A 19,958-nucleotide genomic window follows, 5' to 3' on the forward strand; every position below is an offset into this window, starting at 1 on the left:
AGAGCAGTCCAGAAACAATTAGTGAACAGGTAATTTTTTACATGGAGAAAAACTCAACCAACCACCACCATCCTCTGGTACAAGGAATACAAAACACAATTTCCTTTTAAAAATCCTCCTAGTGTTGAAGAGCATCTTCTGAATGTTACAGACTTTCCAGACACGTCAGTATGAAAGTGAGTGAGACTAGTCTCCCTGCCAAAATTCAGAATATTCAGAGAAGCAGGCCTCATAAACTTTAGAGTTCTAGTAAGTCAGAAACAGGAAACATTTATTTAAATACTGTACTTAATTTCTTTAATATAAAACCCCCTCAAATCTGATGAAAACAAAGTTTTATATACCATATAAACAAGATTTTTCAGATTTGAAAGTGAAAGTTAATTTACAATTAGCTTTTAGCCCTCTTGGGACAGTTAGATAAATTCTGATAATCCACCTGATATTATTTTATGTCAGTTTTATAATACATTGGGGAAAACTCTGCTATTTTATGTAATGTTTAATTTATCAAGTGTTCTTCATTTCATTATTAGTGACAGCTAGAAAGTGACCCCATCAAACGAAGTGAGTGTTATTAGACCGTGGCAGAGTAAACCACATCTGGATTGCTTTTTGTTGTTCACCAGTTTGCAGAAAGTAAACATTCTTTGATTTGTTCATAATATACTGAAATTGCCTATAACACTGGTGCTGTAAAACAGCTAGTTCCTGTATTGTTATGGTAGGACAGATTTTGTAACATAAAGTAACAGGAAAAAATGCTCACACATTATGTGGTGAAACTTACTTCACAAAAAGAGCATTAAATAAAGGGGAAATAAACCATGCAGAAGAGATGGCTTCCCCATCTCTACTCGTTTCCTATGGACTCAATCACTGCCATACATCACTTGCCACACTATCAGGTGACTCCTTTCTGCTTTGGCCACAGAAGGTTCAAGTGGAAGATCCTCTCCAAGAAGTTCTGATTCTCCACCTTCATCACCTGGTGGATGACAAGGAGATTCCAGTGAAGATGAGCATGGAAAAAACAGGCTACCAATGTGAACAGTGCTCATGGTTAGTCCACGAATAAGACACACAGAACTCATGAGACTACCATAACAGTAAACACGGCAAGTGAAATGTCATGGGTCACAATCTTCACCCAAACCACCACCTAACTTCTGAGGAGGTAAATTCATTTTCAGACAACATTTGTAAAAATGACTCCACTATACCATGTTGGAAACTCATTCCAACATGTCTGCATTCTGACATTAATAAAAATGGGAAGCTTAAGAAGACAAAGCTGTTCGATTGTGTGCTCATCCAAAATGGACAGAATTTACTCATTTATTTCAAACTCAGAATTGAGTCTAGACAGTGCTATAAGTGAGCAAGCATAGGTACAGAGCACACAAATTAACTAAACCCAAACAACTCCTATTTATTATCCGTGATAGGAGTAAAGTTCTCTAATTGACGATAACTGATAAAAGTATATGAAAACTGAAGTTGTCTTCCTGCAGCACTATGAGATTGCAAAATCATCGCCTAATAATCTAGGTTTTTCTTTTCAAGATTAGGATAAATTATGAGTTAACACTGTGTGGCGGAGATGAAGAAATGAAGAGGCTGAGGTAACGGGCAAAATGAGATGTTTTTCTGAAAGGTAGCTAAGTGAATTTGATAAATGAGGTCCTGATCAAAGACATTGGCTTCCAAGGAAGTATAGGTCTGCTATAATCTCTACAAGCTTGCATCAATTAGTTTTGTTACAGACAGGGTTATTCTGGCACAACCAAGTAGCAATTCTTCTAGTGGAATGGGTTCTTCAGCAGAATTTTAAAAACTTGTACACTAAGGGACAAAATATGTCACTGATCTACTGGAATTTTGTAATATGCCCTGCCTGAATTTCAACTGGACAAAAGAAAACATTGATGCTGTCAACTAGAAACAGTGGAAGAGAAAAAAAAACTAAATATTTGCAGTTTTCTCTGAAGGTCAAATTTTCCCTTACCCATCCCCTGGTGGCCCTTTCACAGCCATGTTAAACTGTTGCAAGGAGCATGCAGTAAAGGGTTCAGGACAGAATTTAATTTCTGAACTGAAGGGCAATCACATGGTTATAGAATATAAAAAACTTAAGTTTGGCTCTTAAATTTAAATAAAATTATAATGATAATAAATTGATTGGCTGAGAGAAAAGGTTGCTGGCATTTATTTTCTGAGTTGTTCTGAAGATTTTATTTTATTTTTTATTTATTTTTTGCATGGGCAGGCACCAGGAATCGAACCTGGGTCCTCTGGCATGGCAGGCGAGCATTCTTGCCTGCTGAGCCACGGTGGCCCACCCTGAAGATTTGATTTTAATAAAAAATTATCCTGTCTCCTAGGGGCTCATGATTTAATGTTAAACCATTTAAGTTAATCAATGATTTAAGTTAAACCATTAAAAATAAGACTCTAGTGATCAATTTCTGAATGTTAAAATATTATAGAAAATAAAAGAAAAAGAGATCAAATCTAGTGGAGAAAAAAAGCACATTCATTATTAAAATTTGCCTATGCTTAAAGAGGAGTCTGTTTTTCAGACTGAGTTAATTAGTGATACTGCCAAACCTGGTTAAGCAATTTTTATGCTGTTTTTAGGATTCACAATGGAAGGAATTTTTAGTGGAAATGGAAAACTATGTAGAGATTTTATTAGTCCTTAGTATGGTTCCAACTGCCATACTACACTCTAAGACAAAGCTCCAAGAGTCACCCCTGCCAAGTGGAATCCCTAGAATTCCTTTCTATAAAGGAATTTTGCACCAATAGTCAATTATTTCAAATACTTTGAAATGACTCCATTCCTGCAGACCTCACCAGAATAAATGTCTAACCTTAATATTAATACCTGCCCCATTCTGTTAAAAGTGCACCAGTAAGACCCTTAGTAGCAGATACTCATGTGGCACGTTTTCATTTATGGGGTCCTAAATTTTATACTCTATTCTTACAGAATTCATACCTAAAACAAGTATTTGTCACCAATCTACATTATTATATTCTCTAAAACCATTTAATGCCATCTGTTTAGGATCTTTTTGAAACCCTGAGATCTGAGGCCAGTTCAAAGGATTCCTTTATAGCAAATAAATTTATATCTGCACAGCGCTTTACAGTTTGCCAAGCACTACATTTTCATATGCATCAGTTCTTTCTGTTTTCTTCATACCTCTCTGACCACTCCTTCCCATATCCCTTCATAAGCTCTGATGATCCTTTAAATTGAGTATTAATTCATGGTTCTAGAAACTCTTCCTTTAGCAGCTACATGCCCTCCTTGAGTGACCTCTTAAAAGCTCGTGGTTTTTACTACTACTGCACATGGACAGCTCCCGAATTCCTCTCTCCTGAGATATAAAACCCTTATACCCCAAAGCCCAGTGGGTATATTTCACCTAGATTATCCCCATACTCATCAAAGTCAACATATACAATATATAGAACTCCTCTTTCCTTCCCTCCAGATCTATTTTTTTCTGTTCTGGTAGTCCCTACCTCTAGATGAATGGTCATTCAGAACTTGAGTCATCCTAGATTACTCCCTCTTTCCCCACACCTTGCTAGTTACCAACTGTTTCTTATCTATTTGCACTGTCCGTCTTACTCAGGTACTTATTTTTTTCTCCTAACCCATCTATAGTCTTATACTTCCAATTCATCTTCCACATAAGTCTAACCACATTGTTCCTTTACTTAAAGTCCTTCAACAGTTCTCCTTTGCCTAGAGGTTAAGACCCCCCAATGTGGGATATGAAGGACTTCCATAATCTAGTCTCTCTCTCCCTCTCTACAGTTACCTTTAGTCAAATTCATAATTTCTGTACCCAGGCTCGTTATTTTAAAATAGTTTTTCTTCATTTAAGAGTTTCCTACCCCTACCTAGCAATCCTTTAGACTTAAACTGTTCAGTACTGAGTCACCCCAAGCATCATTTCTTGACTTCCTTCTCTCTTCCCCACTCCCTGGGAAGAACTGACTCCTCCCACTAGAGCATCTATAGAATTCTAATCTATTAACATGTCTTTATCTCTGCGCTGCTGTACAAACTATGGAAGGGAGGCTTTGCTTTGTCTCTGTATTTCAGTCTTAATGCTACCAGGCACATAGTAGAAGCTCAATCAACGTTTTAAGGTGAGAAATGAACAAATGAAATTAGTTTTGATACAAGCAACCACTATGTGGCCTATTTTTATTTTTTCCATTTTGTAGCTGGAAGTACTGAATCTCTGGAAGGTTGAATCACTAGCTTCAGTTCAGGCCTTCTACCTCTAAGCTTTATGTTTTTCACATACACCTCAACATATGGCCACATGCTGCTATCCTCTAATGTGCCTTCAAACAAACATACTTTGGGAAAAAAAGAAATACAAAGCCTTTTCCCAAGAAAAAAATTCAAACAGGTCCTCTTAGAAATCACTCATCAGAGTGGTTTCTTGTTTACCATGGGTGAAAATCTAAGCACCAGAAGACAGTAAAAACTGAGGTCCCAGGACCAATGGCTTACCCATCCGGAAGTCAATGTAGCCCTCTCCTCCACTGATGACAAGCATAGACTTCAAGGGTGTCTGGCTACCAGGTTCCTGTATAGATGGCCCTGCTTTGTCACCTGTTAGATCTGTGCCACTACTGCTACTTTGTGGGCTGATGACTTGACCTGTTTCATATAAGAACAGAAGTGAATGTTACAGATCACACATGGAGATGGGGGAGACTATCTTCAGTTTTCAGAATATTTTCAGAGAGTTGAACAAAAAAGATAAGTACATTTTAAAGTACAACTGGAGTACTGGGGATGCTAGAAGCCTCTGAATGGTCAGAAAACATCTATATGAAGGTCCTATTTGAAAATCTAGGTAAAGAAATTTTTTACCAAAGCGGGAACAGGTTCCAAATCCAATGTGAGGTATGTGTATGGTGAAGCTGGTCTTAGTAGCCTACTTCACACTATTACATTCTATATCACTTGGTCTGAGAGATAATGGAAAGGTCTCTTTCTGCAAAGGGTATGTGCATAATTGTCTAAGAGACTATGCAAAGTCTTTAACTTTAAGCTTTATGACTTTGGATATTCATAATTAATATTTAGATTTATCTCAAATCAATGATATTCCTCTCGTATTTAAGAAAAGCACATCTTATTTTTAATTAAGATTATGCAAATAAAATTACTGACAAATGTGCCATTTGTTTCCAAAATTAATTCTCAGGTAGAATCCTTGAGAATGAAATAGTAGAAAGAGAAAAACCTTTATAATCTCTAAAGCATTCTTATTCCAAAGCTTTGACTGTGAAGTATATATATTTGTCTTGCCAAAATCTGCTGCTGTTTGGTCAAATGACATAGACAGTGCCTCCAGGAGACAGTAGGATACATTCATATGATGCAAAACAATTTTTCCTCTTTTTTTGCGTGGGCAGACACGAGGAATCAAACCTGGGTCTCCAGCTGGCAGGCGAGAACTCTGCCTGCTGAGCCACAGTGGCCTGCCCATGATGTAAAACATTTTAAAAAATTAATTGATATTGAAAGTGAAAAGGATAATTTGATTTATCACCACAGTGCTTCACTTGTGCATTATTCAATACACTCTGGAAGAAATCGAGCCTGTACAGATTATCTTCTATTAGTAGATTAATTAGTGCTGTCACAGAAGGGAGAACATAATGATATGATAATAAAGCCAACCTAAATGGTTTAATCCTTATGGCCAACTGGCCTCACAACAGAAAACCACTGTTGCCAATTTCACGTCTAGATTTATCCCCAATAGAAATGTCTTGCAATATATGTGAGAAAGTCCACTGCACTACTGTTTTTGATAGTCAAAAGAAAAATGAAAAAAAAACCCTAGAGGTCCATTAATAGGAGAATGAATAAAATGTAGCACATTTATTCGAACATTAGAATACTAATGATAAATAAGTCAACTAGATTTTTATGTATAAACATTAGTAAATCTCAAAAAAATGAGACGCTGCAGAAGAACACATATGCAACATAATACTTAAGTTTCAAAGACAAAAAATACTATACATTTTGCAGCATTGTATTCAAAAGCAATAAAAATTCAAAAATATGGCGGGGGGACATATATAAACTTCAGGATAGTAGCCTGCTGTTGGAGAAGAAAAAGGGAAGGGAATAGGATTAAGGAAGGATAATTAAGGGAATGCTGCAACATTTCATTTATTTAAAAAACAAAAGAAAGAAAATACTGTTTGCCATAATTCTCCCTCTAGGCATTTATCCTACGGAAATAACTATGCAGATATACAAGATGTATGTTTCAGGGTGCTCATTCCCACTTTAAGAATACTGAATAATCAGTTACAATACTTTGTGCTAGCCCCTGAACTATGTACAGTTAATCATTTAAACTTTGGAACACCTTTGGGAGACAATATCATGTTCAAAATCACACAGATCTGAAATTTGTCTAACTCCTAAGCTTGCCTTTTACAAAGAAAATAATTCAAAACATGGGTCCTGTTTACACATGGTCAGTAACATCATTTTAATATTCTCAATAGACATCATTACTACCACCTTTCATTCAGATGGTTCTTTATAGTTCCCAAAGCACTTTCACTAATTTTTTTACAACAAACGAGGTACCAAGAGCAGTTATTATTAGGTCCAGCTAGAAAGGGAGGAAAAGAGTCTCAGAGGCTAAGGGACTTGTTCAAGACAACAAGGAAGTGAATGGCAAAGAGGCAGAGGGCCCAGACCCCAGGCTCTTAGCCTACTATTCTTTTAACACTGCTAAAGGTACCAAAACACATTCTCCATCTCTTCCTGTAAGTGACCTTGATGATATGGACTTCTGATTTCCTCCACTAGGCCAAGACCAATTTTGGCATTCTGCTGTGACGAAATGATACCATTGCTTTTCAAAGTAAGCAAGCCTTTTAATAAAAATCAAGTCATTTATTCTGTGGTGGGAAAGTGGGGGAAGATTCCAAAGTAATTTCATTCCAGAATCCTTACGACAGTTTATTCATACCTCCAGTATAGAACTTCCTTTATATATTATAGTAGAAACGTCGCTAATCCATTACTTAGCATAGACTAGGTAAACTATGTAGTGGAACCAATGGAGGATGGGAGAGCTAATTACATGGAACTTCTCAACAGAACAATCTAACTTACCTGGGACTGCCACAAAGAACTTCACAGCATCCCGGTGCCCATGGAAGCAGAGTTGTGCATGTGCCATTGAACAATACGGTATAAATGTGCCTGGAGTTACTTTATCACTGTTTTCATCACCATACACGCGGATTACACTTCCAGGACGATTTCCTGGTGCTCCTGAGGTTTTATTTGCTGTAACAGAAGAAGTAAGTTCAAAATATTTTCCCCTAGAAAGCAGTAATGATGCAAGAGGTTACTGGTTAATCCTTATGATATTATCTAAAAGCTACAGCCAGCTGAGATAAATAAAACAAGGACAGCAATGCCAATTCAAGTCAAGCTGGAAAAAAAAGAGATATAGCATGCTAGTTATTTTTAATACCTCAATATATGGAGTAGGGTTTTTTGCCAGTCTAGCAATAACTAAGCACATCTATTAAATACAAAAAAAAAAAAATCATTTTAGTTAACAAGAGAAACAGATTTGAATCTTAAGTATGTCTCTTTTGTTTTGTAATCCCTATTTCAGAAAACTTAAGCAATTATACAGTCTAAAGTAGATGGGTATATTTTTAAATAAACTTTTTTTTATAGATTATCTTCTACTTTTTTCCTCCTCTAGTAAGAATATTTCTCTTGAGTGGAGTGGAAAAAAGCTGTGCTTAAAAGAATCCAGCCACTACAATACAGTAGGTTTTATTTAATTAGACTGATTGCTTTCTGATTATTTTAGAAAAGACCAGACTCACAAAACATCCCTATTCCATGGGCTATTAAGTAAATGAAAGGAACATGATCAGGACAAGAGTAAACAATGTAGATTAATGACAGTTTTAAGAAATGTTTCATGTTTTTATTGGAAAGAAAACAAAGTCTGAAGGAAAGTTCAGCTGCAACAAAAGATGATAGACTAAGCTGCTGAGCAGTTTGGTGACCATGTAACAAACATTAAAAAAAAAAAAGAAATCCCTGCTGCAATGCAGTGACTGCAAGTGGATGACATTTAGGAACATTCAAGAGGGTATTCTAGAGAAGTGGGAACAGCCTCACAGTGGCTATCAGAAGCCAGGAAGAAGAGTTTGGTTCAGGATCTGCACTTACCCCTCAGCCCCAGTAAACGTCCCTGGTGGAGGATTACGGCTAAAGTGAGAAAGGAGGAAAGGGACATGGAGAGGTGCATGACAGGGAGGAGAAGAATTACTATGAGCCACCACTCTCAGCATCTTCTATCCGGTAACTTGGAGCTCAAACTCATAACTAAACTAACAAAATCCAACTTGGCATAAAACCAAGTAACACAAGTGCTTACCAAAGCGTCTATCTCTGCTCAAAAGGGACAATTAGATTTACCATGATTTTGGTCTTCTTGATTATAAAGGTATTTTAGTGACTGAATCCAAACACTAAGGACCTAATGCGGGACATTCCTAAATGCTAATATTTCTCCTTTCTTTTTTTTTTTTAAAGAAACCCTTTACAGTTAACTAAGCTAAAATGGAAGTTTCTATGAAGAATTGCTAACAATTCCAGGAAGACTTACAAGTAATTGTAGAAAAGACAGTTGGTATTAAGAACTTGGGTTCTTTAAAGGTTCCCTTCTGATATACCTCTTCCAGTCCTTCTCCCTCCTTTTTCCCTGAAAATGGTGGGGTGATTTTTTTTTTTTTTTTTTTTTAAACATGGGCAGGCTCTGGGAATCGAACCCAGGTCTCTGGCTCGGCAGGCGAGAATTCTTGCCACTGAGCCACTGTGGCACCGCCCTTAGGTGGGGTGATTTTGAGGTGTGTATTTGTTAACTTATTTTATGGACTTACAGCACTTATTTTCAAACCATTCCATGCCCATGAATTTTGCAACACAAAACACTTATTTAATGGATGATCAATGTAATGCAACATAATGTGATAAACATACAAAGTACATTTTGTTCGCAAAAATAATAAATCACATTCTTTTCAAATAGAGCACAGAGGGCTTGTCTTCTGCATATGGAAGGGCCTGCTGACCTCAAGAAACTTCTTTCATAATTTTTTTCAAAATCTCAAATAAGCCAAATGGAATGCCCTAAACAGTCTGCCAGGGAGATATGAAAAACTAGGATGAATGTTAGGTAGTCTTCAGATAATGGTGTAATAATACTGAAAGAAAACTGGACTTCGGTCATTTTTATTTCAGGCTGGATGAAATAGGATCATGACTCCCAAACTGAGAAAAAAGGCTCCACTCACAATGAAAAAATCTTAATTACGAATTGATCCTGACACACAGAAAATGTTATTCTCCTTAAAGTTTCTAAGTTTCATAGGAAGAGTGAGGGAACAATAGCTAGATTTTTGCCATCAGCTTGATCTTTGGAGTTACCTCAGATTTCCCAATACTAAACTATTCCTTCTACCTGAATTCTGGACAGGACAATCCCTACAGCTGTCCTATTTGCACTGTCTCAGTTAAATAAAAATATACTTACTTTCTGTCAAAGGGATGGAGATAATGACACCGTTTCCTGTCCCCACCCACAAACGATTGCAAGACACCATCAGAGCTGTGATCCTCACAAAAGAGAAGCCCAGTTTTCCAGTACCTATAGAGAGGGCAGGGGAAAGAAACATTTTATTGAGAAATTAGACCAGATGATATTTTAGATCCCACGTCCCTCAAGGTAGCTAGATAATACAGAGAGGAAATACGACCAGAGCTACTTGGATATTTCCTGAAGGTGCACATCAAAGTAAGCTTTTATTTGGCTTTATCACCTATCTGACAATTCAAGGTTAAAGGAAAAAGAAAATCCTAAAAGTGGTTGATATTACATTATCAGTCAGGAGAAGGGTATTGCTGATCGGGAAATATTGCACAGGATTTAATTAGGAAGCTGGAAAACAAAACAAAAGTCGCACAAAAAAACAGACTTTGTTAGATTAGGAAATAAAGAGTTCTGGTTTACATTATATTTCTTTGCACAGTTAGAAATCTTTGCTAACAAAACTATACTCTTTCCTTGTTTATATATTTAGGTTCTAAAGCAGTTTTAGAAATTTCAGAATACTATACGCATCTATTTTAGTGAGAATAGATGTGCATTTCAAAGGAATTTTTAAAACTGATCTTAATTTCTGGGAGTTGAGAAGAAAAATGATTAAACAAAATACATTTAATACAAACAACATTAATCATTCAAGTTCTACTGACCTGAACTGAGGGCATTATCACAGGCTCACAGTGTTAGGATTCAGTTTAATCTAAGGTCAAAATGTACCCCTGAAATTAGCCTGATTCTAGGGAGAAGATACATAGCTATCATTAGGTTCTCTGAGGGCAATGATCCCCCCCAAAACCACTGATCCATTAAAGGAATTATTTATGACATCCCTCATAGTCATACACACACATATATATATATTTTTTTACATGGGCAGGCACTGGGAATCAAACCCGGATCTCCAGCATGGCAGGTGAGAACTCTGCATATTGAGCCACCCTATAATTTTGAATTAAGTGCTAAGGATACAGCAGGGAACAAGACAGAGATGATTCCTGCTCTTAGTGGGATTTATGGTCTGTGGGGAGAGAGACATTAAATAAAAAGCACATAATGCCTATGAAATCACAGTTATAATAAATCTATGAAGAAAATCTGGGAAATTGGGGAAGGCCTCTCCTAGATGAGTTATGTAGGCTCTGACCTGGTCAAGGGATAACATATAAACCTCACCTACGGCAATAGTGGAAGAGTGTCATGGTGATATCTGCACCCTGGTACTATGCAGAGAACAGACTGGGGTGAAAAAGGGAGACCAGTTATGAGCCTCTCATAGTTATTCAGGGAGAAAAAGATGGTGGCCTGGCCTAGCAGGATGGAAGTAGATAAAGAAATATTTGATGTAAGATATTTTTGAAGGTAGACTTGATAGTTCCTGGTGATGAACTGGATGTGGAGAATTAGAGAAAAGGGGTCTAAAATGATTCTACGTTTCTGTCAAGAACCACAGGGTAAATGGATCATCTGCCTCAACACTTTCAGCGATTGGAGTTCACTCTTCCGTAGACAACTTATTCACTGATTCCACCCAGCACTTCAAATTTTTTAAAAATAAAATACCCCCTCCTCTTGTTGTCAAAGCCAAAACAGTTTGAGAGCTTACCTAACATTTTGCTTACATAAGGCTCAATGTCCACATCCTGTAGATGTTGATAAGTGTGTGCATGATAGAGACGGAGTGTGGAATCCAAACGAATGGAGACCCACACACCATCACCTACCCATGCAAGCTGTCGCACTTGACTTTCCTTCCTGGGGTGTGCATCAAATGATTTCTAGGAAAGATTGTTCAATCACAAAGTTACTTTTGTTATGTAGGAGTTCATGTTTAAAAACTGCTAATTTGCAAAATAATTTAGCAGACCACATACCAGTGATGAAAAGTACATTAAAAAAGGTACTAATACTATGAAAGCAATACTATGAAATAGCATTCAACAGTTAGAAGGATTGAATTTGAGCTCAGGATTTAGTATTGCTTCAGAACAATACATGAAATGAGATTCCACTTACAATTAAGTGAAAAGTCACCTACATTACATGCATGTAAGGAATATGTCTGAAAAATATACACCAAATGGCTAACTATGGGATATCTTGAAGGAATAGGATTTGAAGCAGGAGAAGAACTTTCACCTTAAAAACTTCCTGCTGTAATGTTTTCTTTTAACAATTAGAATAAACTCATACAGCAAAAAAATTGCTTTAAGAAACCAATGCTAAGGGATTTTTGTTCATACAACACATTCCTAGAGCAATGTTCTCTCTCAGTCTGTGACATATATATGGATTTGCCAGGATACAAGGTGATGGGAGACTTGGGAATCCTCCTCCCAACCAATCCATATATAAAGATATCAAGAACTATATATTCAAATGCATGTATGTATGTATCTATGGATACACACACAAATACACATTTAAACATTCATATGTGCATACTCCTTCCTTTAAAAAAAACACTATGTCCCATCCTCAAGACAAAAGTGGTAAGAGAGGTGATGTAACACAGAAAGCTAAGATGCCAACCCAAACATATCACTGAAGTGCTCTAAAATCTACATATATAAAAAACAATTTCCAAAGAAACTGAAATTCATTAAGCAGAGAAAACACAGGTTAACTTGCCTCTATTTTCATGGCCTTTGGTTGAACCACATAGATTTTGTTCCTATAGCCACACCAGACTTTGTCATGTACCACAGTCATGCATCGGATGGAATGGTGAGGCCGCCCAAGGTCTAAGAGGTGATAATTTGACAAATCCCACTGCCCGTCTTTAAAATAAGAAATAGATTAGTTGGTGTATACAACCTTTTTACTCACAAGAAACATTCTATTTAGGTGTATAATTAAATTTATTGATAAAGTACCCCAAAATACCATGTAGTAAGTGTATCTTTGATTTGCAGAGACTGGATTCTCTTATTCCATAAATTATAAAGTTAGAAGAGACCTCTAAGGTCATCTGATCCAAACTGCCACACCATACCTGGATCTCCTTTAAAGCATACTCTCAACAGCAGCAATGTGATAAATGAATTACATGTCATCTGTTAATGGTAATATTTTTATAATTAGAATGGATTTAAGGTTATTTTTGGGATAATATACTCTCACTCACATGGATTCTAATTTTTGGGTAGAAATCAAGGGCAACTTACTGCTAACAATTTAGGATACTGTGTGCACTCTATTTTTAGTGATGAAAGAAATCTGAATGAGAACCAACGACTTTACACTTCTTTTGCTTTGTAAGCTTCGTCTGAACAATTTCAGTGAAAGAAAATACACTGCTTCACAAAGCAGCTGTTCCATTTTCAGAGAGCTGCAACTGTCTGAAAAATATTCCCCATACCTTCTAGCTAACATCCTCCTCTCTTTTTGTAATCACTCACTGATCTACAGTTTTGCCCACGTGGAAACACCAAGAATAAATAACATGGTTTATAAACCTTCATTCTAACTCTATTTTTTTTTTTTTTAATCTCTGGTCTTATTTATTTGTAACTCTACTCTCAATCTTATTTTTGACTGGACTCAGACTTAGAGGTAGAAGCTCTTAGAGAGGACAGCCTCCGTCTCTTGGCAATCTGTTCCTGGTGTTTTTCTTTGGCCTCCTTCATCCTCTTGGCCAAAAGTTTAGCATATTCTGCAGCCTCTTCCTTATTTTTCTTAGTGCGCTGTTTCTTCAGGGCAATACGTCGACGTTTATGTTGCAGGACCCGTGGAGTAACAAGACGCTGAATCTTGGGTGCTTTGGTTCTGGGTTTCTTACCTTCTTTGTTCAGGGGCTTTCTCACAACACACTGGCGGACATCATCTTCTTTAGAGAGATTGAAAAGTTTGCGGATTCTGCTGGCTCTTTTGGGCCCGAGACGACGAGGCACAGTAGTATCAGTCAGTCCAGGAATTTCCTTCTCTCCTTTTTTTACAATAACCAAGTTGAGAACACTCAGATTGGCATCCACAATGCAACCCCTAACAGATTTGCGCTTTCTTTCTCCAGTTCTTCTTGGTCTGTAACAGGAATGCCCCTTACTCAGTAAAAGGCACACACGACCATGGGTCAAGACACCCTGCTTCATGGGGAAACCTTGTTTGTCGTTTCCACCACTGATTCGGACAACATAACCCTTCCACTCTTCGCCCAGAGCATCAGCAGCAACTTCTGTTGCCATTCGCTTCTCATAAAAGGTACGTAGTTTGCGTTCATCGTCCACTTCAATGAGCTTCTGGCAGCCAGTGGCCGGGAAGGAGATGTTCAACTTCATGACGAGGCAGCCGACCGCCTCCGAGGCGCCACGAAAAAGAGCCTAACTCTATTTTTGTAACGTTCATTTAATATGTTGTTGATCTTGCAGAGTACAAGATTATCACCAGCCCTGTTCTAGACTGGTGCATCTATATTTTCCAAATTCAGTGTATCCATATTTTCATAATATTTCCCTGATTTATCAATCTAGTTATATAGGAAATGAAATATTATTTTTCGTTGGCACATATATACCAAAGAGTTACAATGTGAACCACGCTCGATTCTCTTAATTTAATTTATTCAAGGCAGGTTTTCTGGTGTTTGTCTATAGATGGTAGACATACTGTTTTTGTTTTGGTTTATAACCACAAGCTACTTTTTTTTCTTTTTTGTGAAAAATAACATGCATACAAAAAGCAATAAACTTCAAAGCACACTGCAACAATCAGTTTTACAACAGATTTCAGAGTTTGGTATGGGCTACAATTCTACAATTTTAGGTTTTTACTTTTAGCTGCTCTAAGATACTAGAGAAAAAAGAAATATCAATATAATGATTAGCAATCATACTCATCTGTTAAATCCTGCCTTCTCTGTATAACTCCAGCATTACTTTTGATCTTTCTCCCACTCTTCAGGGGTATTTGGGCTATGCTCATTCTAACTTTTTCATGTGGAAGGGGCTGTCGATAATATGGGATGGGGGATGCAACTAGTTGATGCTCTGGAGAGGCTGGCCCCTTTAGGTTTTAGGACTTATCTGGTCCAGAGATCCATTCTGGAGGTTGTAAGTTTCTGGAACTTCATCCTACTACATGAAATCTTCGTAGAATCTTACAATGCCCGAGGGGCTCTTTAGGATTGGCTGGAATGGTTTTGGTTGGGGTTTGGCAAGTTATGATAAATAGCAATGACTAACAGAAGCTCGTGTAAAAGTGACCTCCAGAATAGCCTCTCAACTCTATTTGAACTCTCTCAGCCACTGATACCTTATTTGTTACACTTCTTTTCACCCTTTTGGTCAGGATGGCATTGTTGCTCCCACAGTGTCAGGGCCAGGCTCATCCCTGGGAGTCATCTCCCACACTGCTAGGGAGGCTTTCACCCCTGGATGTCATGTCCCACACAGGAGGGCGGGCAATAATTTTACTTGCAGAGTTGGGTTTAGAGAGAGAGAGGCTACACCTGAGCAACAAAAGAGGTCCTCTGGAAGTAACTCTCAGGCATACCCATAGGTAGGCTAAGCTTCTCCGCTACGTATATAAGCTTCACAAGAGCAAGCTTCAAGACCAATGGCTTGGCCTATTGATTTGGGTGTGTTTGACACAGTACCAGGGGTTTCCCAAGTGGTAAAGTTTCATAGTTCCATATTTTCTCTCCCATCCCTCAAGGGACTTTGCCAATACTTTTTGATTATCTGCTTAATATACTCCAGCATGTATCCAGGCATTATATTAAGCTATACAGAATTAAAGCCCCTCATTCTTATTCTGGGCTCCCTATGCTTGGATTATTGAAATAATCTATCCAGACAGGTTGAGTTAGATTATGTGCTATAGAAAATTTAGGTTCTGGACAAAATAAACCTTTCTTCCTTTGGTCTTCAAGTAGATAAGGTTCTAAAATATAGACAATGTCTTCCTTACTCCTGTATTCTGAATTACCTTAATTTCAACCTGATCAGTTTCATTCCTATCTCTAAATGCTAGGTTATACCTATATAAAACAGCCTCTCATAATCCAGAAATAGCAATTACCACTCTGGACTAAATGTGACTGCTATAAGAGCTTACAATCTAGGCCCCTGTTTTCTTACAAGTATTTTCTAAATGAGACCACAAAATATTTGCTCTTTTGTTTCTGGCTTATTTTGCCTCACCAAACATACTGGCTTTAAAGAGGAAAAATATAAATAAGATGACATGAAGATGATTAAATCTTATCCAGTTAAAATTTCTTTAAGAAAATTTTCCAAATGGGAGTGGAAACAATGTTTTCAAAACAGAGAACAAAAGAATACTATCCTCATCACATTTCTTTTACTTAAATGAATATATGAATTAAAAAAAAAAGTTCCCATATCATATTATATGAGTACCATGAAATGCTAAACTATTTTGCTCATTTTGGTAAAAATATTTTCACTGAGGTGGACTGTTAATGTATGCCTCCAGGCAAGCATGTATATATTTACAGATGTCACATATAATTAATATTCAATTTAAACTTTTATTCTTTCTCCTATTAAGAATTATTTCTTTAAAACATAATTAGTCATTCTGCTTGAAAAGGCCCTTGTGAACAGCAAGCAACAAACGAGGGCATGTTATATATTCAAGACACTCACCAATTCCTCTGTGAAAGATTGCAAGGGTGCCATCAGCCAGGGCTACTAAAACAATTCCTTTTACATGTCTGTAAAAAGGAAAAGGGATATCAAAATTCTCTATATTCAGGAATACAGACAGGACCATATGCTACTGAACTAGTCTAGAGCCTCTCAAAGTGCCAATCCATGACAAAATGAGGTGCTTTTACTAGAAAACACCTTACTTCATTAAGACGGTATTGCTATGAAAAACTGTCAGCTGAGAAATAAACAGTGTACGACTCAGTTATTTTATTTTCTGACCTAAGCACCTCCTTTCATCACAACTGCTGACATAAAGTACACAAACCAAGAAACACATACTTTGAGTAGAACTAATACAGTTAGCTCTGTGGTCTTAGAGACAAACTGATTTTATATAGTAACATTTAGAAAAGGATTAGTAAATCAGCATACTGACAAAGTATAAAGAATATTTAAAAAGAAATATAAATTAATAGGTATTGGTTCTCTCCCCAAAAGAATTCTCACACTATGGGGAGGAATCAGTCTGGCAATTTTCTTTCCTAATTAAAGTTTTCTATTTTACTTCCTTTTTACAGTTTTATTCTCATTCAATTTCTCTCTTTTCTAGCACTTCAGAAAGAGTTAAAACAAAAAAAGTTAACACTGATCTAGTCATGACAAACATATTTACTTTAACAGTCTTAAAATCTACAACAAAATACACATTTTTAAAAGGAAGAATTTCTAAATAATACTTACACAATACTGAGAATCGAATCTTTAAGTTTAATGGAATGGAGACATTTCCTCCACTGGGCTACAGATGAATGGACATACAAACTGCAAGAACAAAAGACAAGACTGATAAGGCACAGAGAATGCCAAGTCATTACATGTATCAATTAATGACCACAGAGTTCATTTAGGAAGAAAGAATATGGTCAATCAGTTCCAAGGTAGCCCAACATTTCAGGGTCCTTGGCTAAGGACCTGCTTATTACTGTTTTTGATGAGATCATCAAAACTCCTGGTTTAGATCAGAGAGTGGCTACTTATGGCCCATAGGCTGAATCCAGTCTGTTTCTGGAAGCTAAGAATGGTTTCATATTTTTAAATGATTGGGGAAAAAAATTAAAAGAAGAGAATCTTATAACATGTGAGATTTATATCCAAATTTCAGTGTCCATAAACAAATTAGCCATGCTAATTTATTTACGTATTTTCAATGGTGCTTTTGCACCACAATGGCAGAATAACTACAATAGAGAATATATGGCCTGCAAAGCTGAGCATATTTATCATGTGGCCCTTTATAGAAAATGTTTGCCATCTCCTCAATGAATAGCATTAGACATCTATGGAAAAGAAGCATGAGAGACCTTAGTTAACTGGTAGAAAAGCACAATTTTTTAAGACTTCCCACAATACTACAAAGTGAACAAGCCAATATAATGGTACTTATCACCCCCCTGACGTTTCAGGCTGTGATTTGTGCTAGTTTTCCTACTAACTCTACTAAAAGTTACCTTGGGACTAGGTCTTTCTGCAGTCAATTATCAGTTGAATTTCTGGTATTTCCTGCCCATACTCTAGCCTAGATGAATGTACTTTGCATCAACAGTTCTTTCTCTGTAATGTAAAGAATCTTCTATTTCCAAATCAGCCAGATTTAAAAGTTTTATTTCACCTCTTCTCCCAAGAATATTATGTAAAGGGAACATTCTGTGACAAAGAAACATGGTTCATCATTCAGAACCAACATGTCCAGTTTGTAAGTCAGATGTAATATAAACTCAAAATGTGCGTGTACATACAATTTCTTTGCATTAATATGTATTATTTGTTTCTGTGCCTCACATTTTACTTATTTATCTTCTGATCTAAAAACAAGGGTAAAAGATTAAAGAGCAGTATTGGCACTTACCAGCCATTCTGAGCTCCAAGCCACATGGTAGGTAAAAGACTGCTCATTTTCTGGGCTTCCTCTCTCACCAGATCCTGTTCATTTGGCAATACTGATATTTGCTCTTTATAAGCATCTGAGTCACTACTGGTGAAGATAGAGTAAAAAGAAGAAAATCTAAGTATGTTTACTCACATTTTTGAGGGACTGAATATTGCTACATTTTAATTTCTAGTTTAAAAAATCAAACATTAAAATTAATAACAGAAAAGCCAAAGTTAAACACTCACATTATTATTTCAACAATTTTATCTTAGAAATAACATTAACACACTAGGAGGCCCATGGTGCAAATATAAGAGGAATATACGGTAATGAAATATAGTGGTTAATATTCAGACTATAATTAAGACTTACCCTTACAGTTATGTTTGAATTTTATGATAGTTTTTTTGGGGGAGGGAGGAGTGGCTTGCTTTAAAACAACACACACACACAAAGATGTACAAAGATTTTTATAAAATAAGTTTATTAACATAATATTGAAACACGCTTTTGTTCTACCCTAAAACCCTCTTTCTTTTTAACTGACAGAGAACACCTGATAAAAAGATGTAACGGGGCCACCAAATATTATTAAATTAGTAATTAAATGTTAACAGACATTTCACTGTTCTATAAACTAAGAAGAATATTAAACTACAAAAAGCATCCAATATAGATAACCCTTCATCACCTTTCTATAAGGCTTAGGGTTGACAGGAAAAAAAAATTATTAAATGGCCTACATTTACCTGATCTTTAAAGGAAGAACCTTAAACAATTAGTTTTCTATAAAATGCATGAAACCAAAATTCAAAAGGGTAAACGTCATTAAAGCCTGCATTGCAAACTTAATGACCAATTTCACTGGTAAACAGAGAATAAGAGTAGAGTGAGAATAGGAATAGCGATAAAAATGGCAAAGAGTTATTAAAAGAATGAAAGACAGTGATTCTCATTCCCAAAAAATCATACTGGGGAGAAAATGACCAGGAAGATTTTGTCTAATTTACTTTACTTTAGAAACAAGATTTGTTTGTTTGCTTGTTTTAAATGTTGGAAGGAGCAGAGAATAACAGGTGGGCGCTGGGGGTAGGGCAAGGGAGGATGTCCACAGAGAACTAAGGGGAAGAAGCAGACATAGCAGGAATAGGCAATAACATAATTCTGCCACAACAATGCCAATTAGTGGGAATTTGGGGGCTGTTTGAGATTATTTTGGTTTCTTTAATGTGCGCATTTTACCCAGTTTCCTAAGTTGTTAATCCATTTGTATACCTTGATTGATATACTGGGGACAGGTCTTCTGGGATCTGAACTCCCAGAGGATCTGTAAATACATGCTCTGTGTATACTCCAGTTTGGGAGATATCCACAGTATCTTCAGTTGACCCTGCATTGCCTTCTGTGGCTTCAGTTGCTTCTTCTGCTGTTGGAACATTTTCATCCACCTCATTATTTTCTGCTTCCATTTCTACAAAATAAATAAAATAAAACATGCTAATTACTCCAAGCTTGGGCTTCTTTCCTCCAACAGTTTCAGCCCCCCTCCCCCACTCTTGTTATAAAATTCCATTCCTCTACATGGTTACCATGAAACTGAGAATTTATGATTTCATTTAACATTCTTTACAGTATCTTCTTTAAGTTCCTTTATCCTTGTTACTTTAAGATCTAAAATAAGCCAATAACAAGAGAGGGGGG

The 19,958-nt window shown here is 36.6% G+C and overlaps 1 protein-coding gene and 1 pseudogene across 6 annotated transcripts in view; both read right to left on the reverse strand.

The window, feature by feature from the left end:
- Positions 1-254: 254 nt before the first annotated feature.
- Positions 255-19,958, reverse strand: part of SPAG9 (sperm associated antigen 9) — a 138,073-nt gene continuing 118,369 nt past the window's right edge. For 5 of the 6 annotated variants that reach the window (XM_077164788.1, XM_077164790.1, XM_077164791.1 and 2 more), the window contains 11 exons: positions 19,533-19,728; positions 18,234-18,359; positions 17,069-17,149; positions 16,322-16,389; positions 12,345-12,493; positions 11,320-11,491; positions 9,645-9,758; positions 8,279-8,317; positions 7,193-7,369; positions 4,547-4,696; positions 255-988 (listed from right to left, as the gene is read on the reverse strand). In XM_077164788.1, coding sequence (XP_077020903.1) covers positions 873-988; positions 4,547-4,696; positions 7,193-7,369; positions 8,279-8,317; positions 9,645-9,758; positions 11,320-11,491; positions 12,345-12,493; positions 16,322-16,389; positions 17,069-17,149; positions 18,234-18,359; positions 19,533-19,728 — 1,388 coding nt within the window. In that variant the 3' untranslated portion in view covers positions 255-872. The remainder of the gene's footprint in view (positions 989-4,546; positions 4,697-7,192; positions 7,370-8,278; positions 8,318-9,644; positions 9,759-11,319; positions 11,492-12,344; positions 12,494-16,321; positions 16,390-17,068; positions 17,150-18,233; positions 18,360-19,532; positions 19,729-19,958) is intronic. The other variant, XM_077164789.1, reaches the window with a different exon arrangement.
- LOC143687642 (small ribosomal subunit protein eS6 pseudogene) lies at positions 13,175-14,051 on the reverse strand (annotated as a pseudogene).

Source organism: Tamandua tetradactyla, chromosome 6 (genome assembly GCF_023851605.1).
Source record: "Tamandua tetradactyla isolate mTamTet1 chromosome 6, mTamTet1.pri, whole genome shotgun sequence".
In the NCBI taxonomy this organism is placed as follows: Eukaryota; Metazoa; Chordata; class Mammalia; order Pilosa; family Myrmecophagidae; genus Tamandua; species Tamandua tetradactyla.